Source organism: Cnephaeus nilssonii, assembly GCF_951640355.1.
Source record: "Cnephaeus nilssonii genome assembly, chromosome: 13".
NCBI classification, from domain to species: domain Eukaryota; kingdom Metazoa; phylum Chordata; class Mammalia; order Chiroptera; family Vespertilionidae; genus Cnephaeus; species Cnephaeus nilssonii.
The window spans coordinates 8,821,210-8,836,450 of record NC_137084.1 but is presented as its reverse complement, the minus strand read 5'-3'; the positions used below and the strand labels follow the sequence as shown (position 1 = coordinate 8,836,450).

Genomic DNA, 15,241 nt, shown 5'->3' with positions numbered 1-15,241 from the left:
GTCCACAGCTTGAAGTTGACTTTACCAAAATAAATGTGTCTCATGGAAACCGTATCTTTGTCAACACCTCCTTAGAATGAAATGAAGTCTGGTTGGGTGTGGGGCAATGCGACATAAGGGAAATGCATGTGGAGGTACATTTTAACTGAAACTGTTTAGCACGCTTCAAGTGTTTACCTTGTTTATAGCCAGATCATTTGTTTTGGAGAGCCTGGCGCAAATTCTGTGTACCATACATGTAAAAACAATCATTTGTTCAGAACTACATGTACTAAACTAAAAAATATATAGTTTTGTCCTATTCAAGCATGGCCTATAATTAAATGGCCTATTTTAAACTTCGAAAAGATGAAGTATTCATTGCGGAACCTTTCGGGAAAAGCAGACCACGTAGTTTGTAGCTGTCAAATTCACTCAGTTTTAAAAACTATATGCTTTGAACGGGTCTACTCCTTTTGTTTTTGATTTGTTTTTTATGCAATTAAGCTATTTGAGTGACAGTGCATTTGTGCAATGCCAATAAGAATTCAGGGAGAACTTTGCATTGTTCTTACCGGAACATGATGTCTCGGTGTGTGAAGAATCATATGAGGCTCTGTTTCCATTTTAGGTCTGAATACTACCTTGCAATCTCAGCGTGATCACCTCCCACATTCCCTGTACTCACTCATTGAGTACATTTCTGCAATATGGGCAGTTAGGAATAGATAATCCTAAGTTATTGGCTTTTTTTTTTCTATTCTATTTTCCTGTCAAACTGAAATTTGACAAAATTAAAAAACTGTCACACTTCAAGAGCATAGCCTATAATTAGAGAATTTTATTAAAAGAGTTGCCCAGAAGTGACATGACAAGAAGGTCATGCATTTCAACACAGGGATTTCTGTCTATCCACTGCCCAGTGGTGGGATGTGGGATAGGAATCTCATTAAGGACCCACACCTGTGTTACTCTCATGCACATGCAGTGAGATGAATTTAGATCCCATGCATTCCAAGTTAATGAAAATTTGGTCAAGGTTTAGGCTGATTAACATGTATACTATCTAGTAGGATAGAGTAAGCTAAAGGTTGTAACAACATAAAGGTATCAGAGAATTTATCCCTTGAAACATTAAATTAGTCATACACGTATATATAGCAAAATATCAGCAAATCAGTTTATCAGGCAAGATAGGTTCCTGAACGCAATAAAACTATTTTTCTTTTTATAAAGCTGACACACATTTTAGACATTTAGGCTTTTAATTTAAATCAATCTTTCCACTCAAGAGTTGGCTGTAATGTATAAATTATAGTGTTTTGGGCATTTCCGGTTTAGAATCGACATGTTAACCAGTTCTTATAAAGTTGTCCGTGTGAAATTATTATTCATTAAGAAGATGAAGCACAGATGTTTGTTTGGCACTGCAATTGATTAAATTTTTGAGTCTCTTCTCAGGTTGTTGGGGAGTATGGCGCTGTCCAATCACTATCGTTCGGAAGACTTGTTAGACGTGGATACGGCTGCTGGAGGCTTTCAGCAGAGACAGGGACTGAAATACTGTCTCCCTTTAACTTTCTGCATACACACTGGTTTGAGTCAGTACATAGCAGTGGAAGCTGCAGAGGGCCGAAACAAGAATGAAGTTTTCTACCAATGCCCAGTAAGTAGGAAGTGTGCTTAAGTGTGGCTTTAAGATGTGTTCCGATGAGCGTATAACTGTGAGCGTTAGGAATTTTCAGGGTTGTTGAATGGGTATAGGGCATTATGCAATTTAATTATAGACCTAGCTAACCAGACACAAGTGGCATGGAATGCCAAAAGGAAATGTTACCAGTGGACAAACAATGCAAACTGTGGTTCATGCAGACACAAAGCTGTGACTTGTGTGAAGGCACTTTAAGTTTAAGGAAGACTAATGAGCTTTTTGTTGAAGTAATTCATTATAATATACATTTCTAACTTTAAAATTTTAGCTTTTGAGCATCATTTGATCCAAGTACAGTAGGAACTTTTTAAACTCCTCAGTATTTGAGTTGTTGAAAAATGAAGATCCTTTTTAGAAGACTTTTGTTATGATTTTAGTATTTTGTTTGTCTTATTTCTTCAGTTTTCAGTAATTTAGTAACAACTTCTGCTTCCATTTTTACCTAGCTGTGAACTTTTAACTTAAAAGAGAAACTTAAAATAGGAAATACTTTTCATAGTTATCTGAGATATGTGACTTCATAAAACATTTAAAATATTTTAAGAGCCTTCATAGCTTTTCATTTTTCTAAGCATTTTCACATCTTTTATCTCATTTTTGACTTGATACCTCTATAAGGTTATAGGATGATGGCTTGATCTCTTTATAGAGAAAAGCAACTAACCTAGAATTCTTTGGGTTTCTTGATTGAATCCAAAGCCTTTTCTCCTAGGATAATTAGCTGTATTTCTTCTTACCTTAACTTCCTAATTCTTTTCCTGAAGGACAGTTTTTTGGTTCATTGTCACAGTAATAGCAGTATATAAGCATTTAATTGAGCTTTATAGAAAGAACCTAAATGTAGAAATCATGAAGCAGAAGCTGACAAGTGTGAGGAATGTCCAAGAATTGGTTAGAGCACTTAAGTTATTTTATATTTGTTTTGCCTTTTCTTCAGGGAAGAGTACAAATAATGAACAATGGGAAATTAAGAAAATGTATTTTTCTTATTCTTTTTTTCCTTCTTTCTTTCCTCAGAACCTAGTTAATATAAGGTGATTCCTCTTGCCTTGGACTCTTTGGGGAGTACAGGCATATCTCATTTTTTGTTTGTTTGTTTGTTTGTTTTTAATAAAAATTGTGAATTTATTCAAAACAAAACACATGGTGGAGAGTATTTTCCTTAATTAAAATATTCTTTTTTTCACCTAGGACCAAATGGCTCGGAATCCAGCTGCTATTGACATGTTTATCATAGGTAGGAGAAAAAAAGTTTTATTTTTTCCTTCTGTCAAAAATATTAAATTAAATTGGTAGAAACTTTTTAGTTACTTAACCAGCTGACAATTTCATACTTGTATTTCTTAAGGCTTGCTGGTTTAAAAAGTGCTATATCTAGCCACTCGTTAGAATAGCCCTTATACTTTATTTGAATTTGGTTTCTATTTGGAAAAAAGCCATGCCCTATACAATCTTGTGCTCTTAGGACTCTGCTATGGAACACTAAAATGTATAGAATTAATATGAGTAAGTATATAGTTCCCTTACATGCACATGTATTTTCTATCACTCATATTAATACATAGAGATGTTGATATATAAAATTACTTTGTACTTTTTCTCCTTTTTTTTAACGTTGCATTTTTTAAAAAAGATTTTTAAAATTGGTTTTTAGAGGGAGAGGGAGAGAGAGAAACATCAATGTGAGAGCAAAACATCGATGGGCTGCCTCCTGCTCGCCCCTTACTGGGAATGAAGCCCACAATCCTGGCATGTGCCCTGACTGGGAATCAAACTGGCAACCTTTTTGATGCATGGGATGATATCAACTTAGCTACACTGGCCAGGACAGTACTTTTTCTCTTTTGGTGCCGATGCTATAGTAAAATACTGATAAATAACACCCTATACTTCCAAACAGCAGTCTTTGAAAACCAGTATAAACTGGGCTTCATGAACTCCTTGGCACAACTAGTTTTTCTAGGCCTTAAAGAGGTATTTCTCAAAGGAATACTTAAGAGAAGCTTGCTGACTATCCACTCAGCTTTTTAAAGGTATTCCTGGCGCATGTCAAACATCCCCAGAGAGTCCTAGACTAATAGTAAAGGGGCCTTGCAAGCTAAGGCGTCTGTATTTAATTATTTCTTCTAATTGGAAGCTTGAACAGAGTCTAGACTGCGGCATATTCTAGATTTTGTGGCACACTTCACAGTATCAAGCTCTCACTCCTACGTAGTAAGTTATAAAAAGCTTTGACACTTAGTCCCTGGCTGTCAGCTCGCCCTGACTCACGTGGTCTGTGGTTTCTAAGTGAAGTACTTGCTGGGTTTTGCTCCTGCTCATTGTCCTCTTTGGCATCTCCGCGTAGCACATACTTTCAGAGGTGATCATCATGCTGTGGCGAGTGGTGCTACTGAGTTTATACACTAAAGGCTGCCTGAGCTCTGAAGTAAGCTGCCTGCCAGGCTCCTGGAGTTTCTTGCTCTCGGTATGGTGCTGGTCTCACGTGGTCTGGGAGACCCCGCCACTGCAGCAGGATACTAAGGTCTGATGATACTATTCTGGTAGTTGGGATTTCTCCTGGAATGGGAGAGCAAAGCGAAAGATTTGAGATGAGGTGGGAAGTTAGTGCTGGGAGGAAAGCAGTTTCCTGTAGGCTGCCTTGATAAAGCCCCAGCGCTACCAAAGAGACTCCAAGATGCAGGCTTACTCTGAAAGGTAAACTGCCTTGGAACATAGAAATTACATCCTGGGTCATCTAGGTTTGACTGTCTTGGAATTTTTAGTAAAACGTAAGATGGAATCTCCTGGTGTTCAGTGCATTTTTTTTTTTTAAAAATATGGAACGCTTCACGCATTTTCGTGTCATCCTTGCACAGGGGCCACGCTAACCTTCTCTGTATCATTCCAATTTTAGTGTATGTGCTGCAGAAGCAAGCACTTCAGTGCATTATTAATAGGTATTTAAGAAAACTGGATTCTGTATTCAGTTCAAATAAGTTTAGGAGTAAGGACTACACAGGAAACTGTCCTCATTTTAAAGAACACACTTTGTTCTAATATGTATTACAATAAATTTAGGTACATGAAATACACTACGCCAATTTCTGTTTTATGTAAACCATGAAATATGAAAAATGACTTTAAAACTCTACAGGAAAATTACTAGTTCTCATGACATAAAATTGTACCCTCTTTGAATTGTAATGCCTTTGTTAATGTCATTAAAGATAGGCTTCTTAATATCTTGCTCCAAGTAAACAGATGATCAGTGCTCATTTTGAATACAATAACATTTAATAAATAGGGAGTTAGAATGGGCCATTTATAGACATTAAGAACCAACTATTGTAGTGTACTTTCTCTCAGTTGATGCCTTTAAAATTGTAAAGCTATGTACCCTCAGACCCAAGCCTAAATTGTATCTTCTATCATTCTCAAAGCAGAATATGAAGTAAATGCTGTAAATTTAACATCTGACATTTAGCATGGGGGAGTATAGGAACTGGGTTGATAAAAATAAGATTACAGAGAAATGCATTGGGCATCACTGGTTAAGGGACTAATGTACACTAGTCACTGAGATGTATTAACAGTAAGGGGATCTGAGAGTTACGTTGTATTACCTAGAGGGGGCAGGCATAATTTATGTAAATGCTTGTTACTGACCCAATCACTAGATGAGATGTATGGTCTGGACTGGACTGTTCCAGTTATTCTTTTATGCTTCGAGCTGCTCACTGAGAATATGGAGGCCCACTGTGCGTTTGAATCCCTAGTAGTACACCTAAACTACTTTGGGATTGGTCTGATCCCATAACTCCTGTTAGATGTCAAAGATCCTGCCCCCATGTGGACACAAGATGGCCACCACAAGATGGCCTGCAAGGGAGGGCAGTTGTGAGGGACCAGGCCTGCAAGGGAGGGCAGTTGAGAGGGACCAGGCTGGCAGAGGAGGGAAGTTGGGGGCAAATAGGCTGGCAGGGGAGCAGCTAAGCATCAGCCAGGCTGGCAGCGGAGTGGTTAGGGGGTGATCAGGCTGGCAGGCAGAAGCGGTTAGGGGCAATCAGGAAGGCAGGCAGGCAAGCAGTTGGGAGCCAGCAGTCCTGGATTGTGAGAGGGATGTCCGACTGCCCGTTTAGGCCCGATCTCACCAGGATCGGGCCTAAACGGGCAGTCGGACATCCCTCCAGGAGTCCCAGATTGGAGAGGGTACAGGCTGGGCTGAGGGACAACCCCCCGCCGTGCACGAATTTCGTGCACCGGGCTTCTAGTATATAATAAGTGTGAGAAGTACTTTGAAGTTAGTTGGAGGATTCCCTAGCAAGGTTGTTAGGAAGAAGAAGGATTGAATTGAGACTAGAAATTGTCCTAATAAAGGACTAGTGGAATTATATCTATAAATGTTTCTGGGTTTGGTATCACACCTTACGCAAAGAGAAATTACAATTGTTTCCTTGTTTCCTGCAAGGATTTTACAAAACGATTTGTCCTTTCCCCCCCTTTTCTGGTTTACAGGTGCTACTTTTACTGACTGGTTTACTTCTTATGTCAACAGTGTTGTATCAGGTGGCTTCCCTATCATCAGAGACCAAATTTTCAGGTATTTCACTTGGGGCTTTTTGGGATGGAATGATTGTAATAAGCAAAAATCATCAGTTACAGATCATAAGATGAAGTTTCCCAGGAAGGTTAATAACCGAACCTCTTATCATTATAAATCTATTCTATTCTCATTTTAAGTCCAAAACATCCAAATACTTGAACAGCCAGTATTTTTCTTATTTTGAAGAATCAAAAGAAAAAAATCTGATTTGATGTAGAAGTTATGGCTTTATAGTAGTTGTATAGTTTATTTTTAGAAAAAAAAAAAAAGCTGTTTGCCAGTTAGTAGATTTAGTATGAATAATAAGTTAGTAACTATTAACTCCTAGCAAATATTTGTTATCTCTAAATGGAGCATCCAAGATATTATAGATATTATTAGAGGTAATATTGGTCTACAGTAGCCTGCTTGGCAGAAATGATAGATTCAATATACATTAGAGGCCCCTATAATAATATGCTAACACATTTTTATGATTAGAACCACTGTTTGCAGGTATAGCTGGGTTTTCAGATGGTCCCCTGAATTTCCTCAGCTCTGAAAACGGAGACAGACTCTTTTTAGTTTCCAAGTAAATTACTTTACTGCCACCATCGCTGATCCGGAGTCTTCAAAGCTTTCTGGTTTGCTTATAACTTCTAGTTTTCTTCTAAGCTTAATAGGACTATACCTTTAAGATCTCAAATGTGATTTAAATTTTCAATCCTAAAGTGAACTCGAAGCTATTTTGCATTGTATCTTTAAACCTTTTATCTTCTAGAATTGAGGTCAGTTGACTAAAAAATGTTTAATTTTTTTTTATTTACCTAGATATGTTCATGATCCAGAGTGTGTAGCAACAACTGGAGATATTACAGTTTCAGTTTCCACGTCGTTTCTGCCAGAACTTAGCTCTGTACACCCACCCCACTATTTCTTCACATACCGAATCAGGTGAGACTGGTAGATGGGGTCACCTTCCAGTTAGGAATGGGTTATGTCCTCTGGATGTGTTGTTATTATTGCCCCATTTGATATAAGATATAAAACACATTTTGAAAGGCAGTTTCTTGCTGATACAGAGGACAGTGGATAACAAAGTTTTCTACAGTATAGTCAGGTTTTTTCCCTGCTTTTACTTTTATTTGTATTTATTGATGCTGAATTTACTCTGGGGCCGTAAGTTTTTGTTTCTCCAGTGTCTTCTGGGGTATTTTTTTGGTTTAGGAACAAGCTGCTCTTTTTCAGTAGGATCTTCTCAGTGTGGCAGGGAGAGCTGATGTGTGGGTTAATCCGCCCATAAGCGCTGTAAACTCTGCTCCCCGTACCTGGATGTGCTTAATGACCAGAGAATCTACATCTACACCCTTAAGTTCAGCGTAACTTATGCATTCTTAAGCATGTGTAGCAAAATTCAGCACTTCTCGGCCATGGACGCTGTGTCCAGCCCCACTGTATGGCCTGGGCACACCTACCAGCTCCACCATTGCAATGACGGAACGGCACACATTGCTTCCATACAGCGACATTCTTCAGATACTTGGTGGCTTTTAAGATATGCATACCTTTGATGGCATGAGCAGTTTCATGAGTATTGTTAAAATGAACACGAAGATTTTAACCTCTGGATTTGCATGATTTTGTGGGGTTTTCTGGGTCAAGTGAGTAATTAACCATTTTCAAAGGTCACTTCAGGCTGTTTATGGGAAGAGTGAGTACAACGTAGTTTACAAAATACCTTGAGTTTATATGAACGCCTAAGTTGTTTCTTGTAAATACAAGTATTGCGCCAGGTACTTTTCAAGGTGGGCCACTAAACTGTAATCATATGGAAAGGTCAGAATTAGAGCTGTAATGTTTTGGAAAGCTATCAAACTGCCCAAGGTAATACCATGCTTTTTAAATTTAATCTGGTCTGTGTACATTCAATTAAAAGTCTAGTACATATTTATTGAGTGCTGCCTGGATATCAAACAGGGTGTTAAGCCCTGGATTTGATGAAATAAAAAACAAATATTAAATTCACTTTAATTAGAAGCACTCTCTGCTATGCCATGAAGACAACTCATTGATCAAAGGGACTAAGGATACTTTGTCTTTAGATATATTTTTATATACCTTATGATGTTATATAGAGGAAAGTATACTTCCCAGGAGCATCGTAGAATTTTAGTATTGTATGTAGCCTTTGACGTGTCTAGTTCCACATGCACAGATGTTTGTTGTTTAATTTAGATGTTGCCTAGTTAATGATAACCTACATATGCTTAATTAATGATAACCTACATATGCTTATAGGGTACTCAAAATGAAAACAAGGGACAGCAGATTCCCAGAGGAAGGGGGGAAATGATAGTATTGGGAAGCAGAGTCAAGGTGACCCCAGTAACTGAGTAGTGACATTTCGCTTTGAGCTTTGTAGACGCTAATGGAGAAAGGGAAACGGGTTGCATAGCCTTGTAGTGAATAAAAGCCTGTCGGTTTTTTAGAACCGAAGTTTTTCATGGCACTGTATTCTAGAAAGTGTTTCCCATACTGATCTTTATTTGAACAACAAGAGTGTTGTAAGCACGGTGCTTGTGAATTTTTATGTTGCCCTTTCTATTGTTGATCCTCACAAATCAGATGCGGGAGTTGCATGAAAGCATTCCCATGGGAGAGTTAGCTAATCAGGCCAATATCTTTGAGAACTTCCGGAAATAGATGATGAACACAGACTTTGGGGTGTGTTTCTTAACTTCCTTTGGAAATTCCCTTTATGTTCTTAACCCAAATGTTGTAGCTCTTAAACAAAAGAAACAAAAAAGGCCTGATTTGTGTCTCTACCACCCCATTTCCTTCTCCAGGATTGAAATGTCAAAGGATGCACTTCCTGAGAAGGCTTGTCAGTTGGACAGTCGCTACTGGAGAATAACAAATGCTAAAGGTGATGTAGAAGAAGTTCAAGGACCTGGAGTAGTTGGTATGTAACGCAAGATTTGGTTTATACATCAGTTGCATCTAAGACCTTTTGGAGAGCACATATGTGGCACAGCTTAGAAATGCATGATGTAGTTGGTGGTTGACTGCATCTTTTTAATAGCTGTGTTTACAGTGTGAAAGGTGTCATAGATTCTGGGCTTCTCCTAACTACAATACCTTGCTTCATAAATATAATATATAAATGTCATTATTCTATCAGATTAGAATCTTAAACAGAACTTTGCTAAAATTATAGCACAGGGATTGAGTTTACATTCTGTGAATCACCTGGGTTCCTTGCTTTTCCTTCTTAAGTTCTTTTCTTTCCCACTGAATAATTATTCATTGTAATATTCTGTAGGCAGAGAGCAGAAAGAGAAAATAAATTTTATATTTGTCATCTTTTGAAATTTAGGGGAGAAATGTTAAAATTAATAACAGCTTTTTTTGTTTGTGGATTTCAGTCATCTCTAGCTTGATTTCCATTGACATTATAATTATCTTAAGTTTCTGAACCCTTAGATTTTTCAGATTTTGTATTGTGCTTCAGAAAAATAACATTATTTAAGCTATGCACTTCTGTTATCAGACCTAAGCATGTACCGAATTCAGTTTAGATTAAAGTTGTTCTAATTTATTGCCATGAATAAAGTCATGTTCTGCATGTTTGTTTAAGGAATTTTTCCTGAATTGATTTGGGGATCTAGTGCTAAACAATTGTATTAAAGCTGTATTTCTTTTTCAATAATTTGGTCCCTTGGAGTAATAACTCTCCCTTGTGACTGCCATTTTGTCTGGGCTAAATGCTTAAGCTGCATGCTCAGAATTTTATGTTTTAGCCTGTAGCTACTTTTAAACATTTAGATTATCCTTATCACTGTTTAAGCTAGTGTCTGTGACACTTATTACCCATATCTTAAAAATGGTGTCTAAAATGCTTCAAAGCATTTTGAAAAAGAAAATATTCCTTTCTTATTTTGCTTTATTCTCCTAGAATTCCCCCACCCCACCCACACACCGCTATAGAGAATTAGAGGGATTACCAAAAAAGCCAAAATACGCGTAATCCCATCACTATTAACATTTTGTTGTGTTTCCTTTTAGATTTTGTTTGTAATTGTGCATTTTCTTTAACATACTTTACACACTCCCATGGAGACATATCTAATTTGCTGTGATGGAGAACTGGATTTTATGCTTCAATTAATTGTTACTACTTTCTCTGCAGGTGAATTTCCAATCATCAGCCCTGGCCGGGTATATGAATACACAAGTTGTACCACATTCTCTACAACATCGGGATATATGGAAGGATATTACACTTTCCACTTTCTTTATTTTAAAGACAAGATCTTTAATGTCGCCATTCCCCGGTTCCATATGGCATGTCCGACATTCAGGGTGTCTATAGCTCGATTGGTAGGTTAAATTTTCCTCTGGTGCTGATTTACATAACTTTTTAGAATTGACTCCACAGAGGGTCTTTGTTGATTAGCCAGACAAATAGTTTATAAATTGTGTTCCAGAGAACCCTAGGAATTTTGAGGGAAGTACCTTGGGGTGGGTGGGACATGTGAACATGTGGTGGGGGAGGCAGACAAGAAGTAAGCGAGGCTCTGTACTCTTCAGTCAGAGAAACTCTGCTGTTACCTGGTTTTGTTTGTTAGTTCGTTTTTAATAGCTTTATTTTTTAGAGCCGTTTTAGATTCACAGAAAAATGGAGCAGAAGGTACAGAAATTTCCCACATACCCCTTTTCCCCACACAATATTTCCCACCAGAGTGGTGTCAGTGTCAAAACTATGGAATTTACACTGACACATCATTATCACCCGCAGTCCATAAGTTACATTAGGGTTCACTCTTATTGTTGTATATTCTGTGGGTTTGGACAGATGTATAATGACACGAGTCTACCATTAGTATTCTGTAGAGTAATTATTCGTTTTAAATATGTCTGTTGCCTAATGAGAAACACACTAGACTAGTTAATATCTGCTTTCTTTTATTTCATTAAGACAGGGAAAACAATTTTCTTACAGTGTTTTTGCTAAAACTCCCATTTTGTAAAATAATACAAATATCCTATAGAAATGATTACAAAGGATTTAATGGGTAGACTTGTACTTTTAGTAGTCTCTCTTTGGGATCATTTCCTAAGTCAACTAGGTATATTTTTTAAATCTCATTTTTAGGGTTACCTTAAGGCAGGTTTAGCAGTAACCCCAATCTTACGGGCTATAAAATGATTAGAGACAATTATGAGGCTCTAGTTATACAATAGGAATAAAATGTGAATTATATACCCAGAATGTAATTGAGTTGTAGGCATCAAATATTCACCAAAACCCTCTGGCTCCTGGGATGACCCTGAGGGGAGGCTCTAACATAAGTCTGGGAAGATGGACATGATATGAAGCTGACCCAGAGTGGACACATTCACAACTCCAATTTGTAGAAAGAAGGATGATGATGAGACTTAGGCCATGATACCTGTGGCATGTCTGTGGAAAACAGTCTACAGCAGTGATGGGCAACCTTTTGAGCTTGGTGTGTCAAATTTCGCCAAAAAAATGAGCATAACTCGGGTAGTGTGTCACTTTGAGGAAAAAACATTATTTCGCAAATGTTTCATCCTCAGGAGCAGCAAATGTTTCATCCTCGGCATGTGGCCGCCTCAGCGGCCGCGTGTCATCAGAAATGGCTATGCGTGTCAGTGCTGACACGCGTGTCATAGGTTCGCCATCACTGGTCTACAGGCTGGGTTTGGAAGTGAAGTTTAGCCTCCCTCCCAGTGGAGGAGTGCTTTCTACTGTTTATTTCCAGTTCTAGGAGTTTGCTGCTGATGGCAGTCTCCCATTTGGACCAGCCCGAGTTCTGTATGAGGTTGTTATTATCCCTAAATGTTTCATATGATTGATCAGTGAAGTCATCCGGGGCTGGAATTTGCTTTGTGCAAACGTTTTAAAATATGAATTTCTTTAATATTCATATTTTCTGTTTCTTGTCTACTTTGGCTAATTTGTGTCTTTTAAGGAATTTGTCCGTTTTGTCTAAATGCTGAATTAATTGTCATAAAGTTACCTACAATATTGATAACCCTTTTAATGGCTGGAAAAGATATAGTCATATGTCCTCTTTTGTTCTTCATATTGGTAATTTATATCGTTTGTTCATCAGTTTAGCTAGGGGGTTATCACTTTTATTGATCACTTAAAGGAACAATTTTTTATTTCACTGATTTTCTCTATTGTTTACTCATTTCTATTTTCACCGATTTTTCCCCATAGCTTAGGTAGAAGTTTAAGTTATTGATTTTAGACCTTCTCTGTAAGCATTGTTTTAGCTACATTTCATAAATTCTGACGTTATGTTTTCATTAACATTTAGTTCAAAATATTCTCAGATTTTTTTGTAATTTAGTTTTGATCAATGACTTTTCTAGAAATGTGTTAATTTCCAAACATTTGGAGATTTTCCAGTTATCTTTGGGTTGTTGATTTCTAATTTTGTTATGTTTAGAGAACTCATGGTGTATAATTTCAATCCTTTTAAATGTTTTATGGCCCAGAATTATGGTCTATCTTGGTAAATACTTGTGTATTTGAAAAGAATGTATATTCTGTTATTTTGGGGAATATTATTCTATAAATGACAGGTTGAACTGGTTGATTTTTTTTTCAAGTCTTTTATATATTTACTGATCTTTATTTTTTTTTTTGGTCTTTATTCTCTGAGGGATGATTGTTGTAATCTCCAATTATAATTAAGTTTTGTCTACTTCTCTTTAATTCTATCAGATTTGCTTCATGAATTTTGAAGCTCTATAATTATGTGCAAATATACTTAGGATTGTGCCATCTTTTTAATGAAGTGCTTATTTTATTGTTATAAAATCTTTATCTATCTCTGAAAATGCTCCTGTCCTAAAGTTGCTACTATTCCTGACATAAAATGTAGAGTGCTGAGATTTATTGAGACAGGTAGTTATTATTGGGTCAACTTGATCCTGTTGAGGCTTTTTAAAATGTTTGTTAGGGTGAGTATAAAGTAGTCTTTACTTAAGGACAGTCATTTCAAACTTTTCAGTCTCATGACCCCCCTTAAGCTTTGAAAAGTTATTGGAGAGTCCTCAAAAAGTTAAAAATGGAACTATACAATATGACCCAGCAATTCCAAAGAAATAAAAGACACTAATTAAAAAAATATATATGCACCCGTATGTTCATTGCAGTGTTATTTACAATAGCCAAGCTATGGAAGCAACCTAGGTGTCCGACCGTAGACGAACAGGTAAACAACACACACACACACACACACACACACACACACACACACACACACACACTCTAGAGGTCCAGTGCACAAAATTCATGCACTGGGGAGGGGGGGTGTCCCTCAGCCTGGCCTGCGCCCTCTCGTAGTCTGGGGGATGTCCGACTGATGACTTAGGCCCACTTCGGAGTGGGCCTAAGTCATCAGTCAGACATCCTTAGTGCTGCCGCAGAGGTGGGAGAGGCTCCTGCCACTGCCGCTGCGCTCACCAGCCGTGAGCTGGCTTCTGGCTGAGTGGTGCTCTCCCTATGGGAGCACACTGACCACCAGGGGGCAGCTCCTGCGTTGAGCATCTGCCCCCTGGTGGTCAGTGTGCATCATAGCGACTGGTCATTCTGCTGTTCGGTCGATTTGCATATTAGCCTTTTATTATATAGGATTACTCAGCAATAAAAAAGAATGGAATCTTGCCATTTGCAACAACATGGATGGACCTAGAGGGTATTATGCTAAGTGAAATAAGTCAGAGAAAGACAAATGCCATATAATTCCACTTATATGTGGAATCTAAAAACAAAACAAATGAACAAATAAAACTAAACACAAACTCATAGATACACAGTGGCCAGAGTGGTGAGGGGTGGAAGAATGAGCAAAAAGGTGAAGTGATTAAGAAGTACAAATTGCCAGTAATAAAAGAAGTCACAAGTGCAGCATAGAGAATATAGTCAATAATATTGTAATAACTATGTATGATGACAAATGGTTACTAGACTTACTGTGGTGGTCACTTCATAATGTGTGTGTGTATATATATATATATATATGTCTAGTCACATTGTTGTATACCTAAAGCTAATATAATATTGTATGTCATCTATAATTAAAAGAAAGTTATGAGGACTCCAAAGAACTCTTGCTTATGTGGGTTATATTGATATTTATCATGTTAGAAATTAAAACTGAGAAGTTTTATAATATTTACTTACTCCTTTTTTAAAGTTTACAATTTTTAAATTTATAATTTAAAATTACAATAATAAACTCATTACATGTTCAACCCTCTCTTAACTATGTTCTTACTTATTTAGAGTTCTAGTGTCTTTCCAACAACAAATAATAGTATAAAATCTTTATCTGCCTTGCGGAAAATGTTGGGTTTTTTTCTATCAGGGATGAAAAAAACAATAAAAAGGAATGAAAATTCTGGACTTATTTTCTAATCAACATGAAGAGGCTGTGGGGGGGGGGGTTGTACTTGTGTTTACCTTTCCTGTTTAAATATTCATTTTCTTTTTTAAAATATTTTTATTGACTTGTAGAGAGAGAGAAATATCGATGTGAGAGCAAAACATTGATCGGCTGCCTCCTGCATACCCCCTAGCAGGGATCGAGCCCACAACCTGGGCATGTGCCCTGACCAGAAGTCGAACCAGCAATCTTTTGGTGTACAGGACGACGCCCAGCCAACTGATCCACACCTGCTAGGACAAATATTAGTTTTCTAGATATGGAAATTGAATTGTTCTCATTTTGTGTCCTTTAACAATATGATTAATTGGGGGACTTAATCTTTTCTTTTGCTTTATACTCTGAATGCCACTTTAAAATATACTTTTAGTTGGTCTTTTTCTGGTCTAGGTGGTTTGTTGTTTGTTTTTAGACACTTTAGAGGTGCCTACTGCTGATTTATTTTCTTTTTTGTCTGTTCCTCTTTCCATCTGCTGTTTGTGTATGTACAATTTTATTTGT

General features: G+C 37.3%; 1 protein-coding gene across 1 annotated transcript in view; it reads left to right on the top strand.

Moving 5' to 3' along the window:
- The window catches only part of FBXO3 (F-box protein 3), a 33,611-nt gene that overhangs the window by 15,599 nt on the left and 2,771 nt on the right, over nucleotides 1-15,241 (top strand). Inside the window, exons 5-10 of the mRNA XM_079787068.1 lie at nucleotides 1,441-1,645; nucleotides 2,882-2,927; nucleotides 6,188-6,272; nucleotides 7,086-7,208; nucleotides 9,101-9,216; nucleotides 10,444-10,634. Coding sequence (XP_079643194.1) covers nucleotides 1,441-1,645; nucleotides 2,882-2,927; nucleotides 6,188-6,272; nucleotides 7,086-7,208; nucleotides 9,101-9,216; nucleotides 10,444-10,634 — 766 coding nt within the window. The remainder of the gene's footprint in view (nucleotides 1-1,440; nucleotides 1,646-2,881; nucleotides 2,928-6,187; nucleotides 6,273-7,085; nucleotides 7,209-9,100; nucleotides 9,217-10,443; nucleotides 10,635-15,241) is intronic.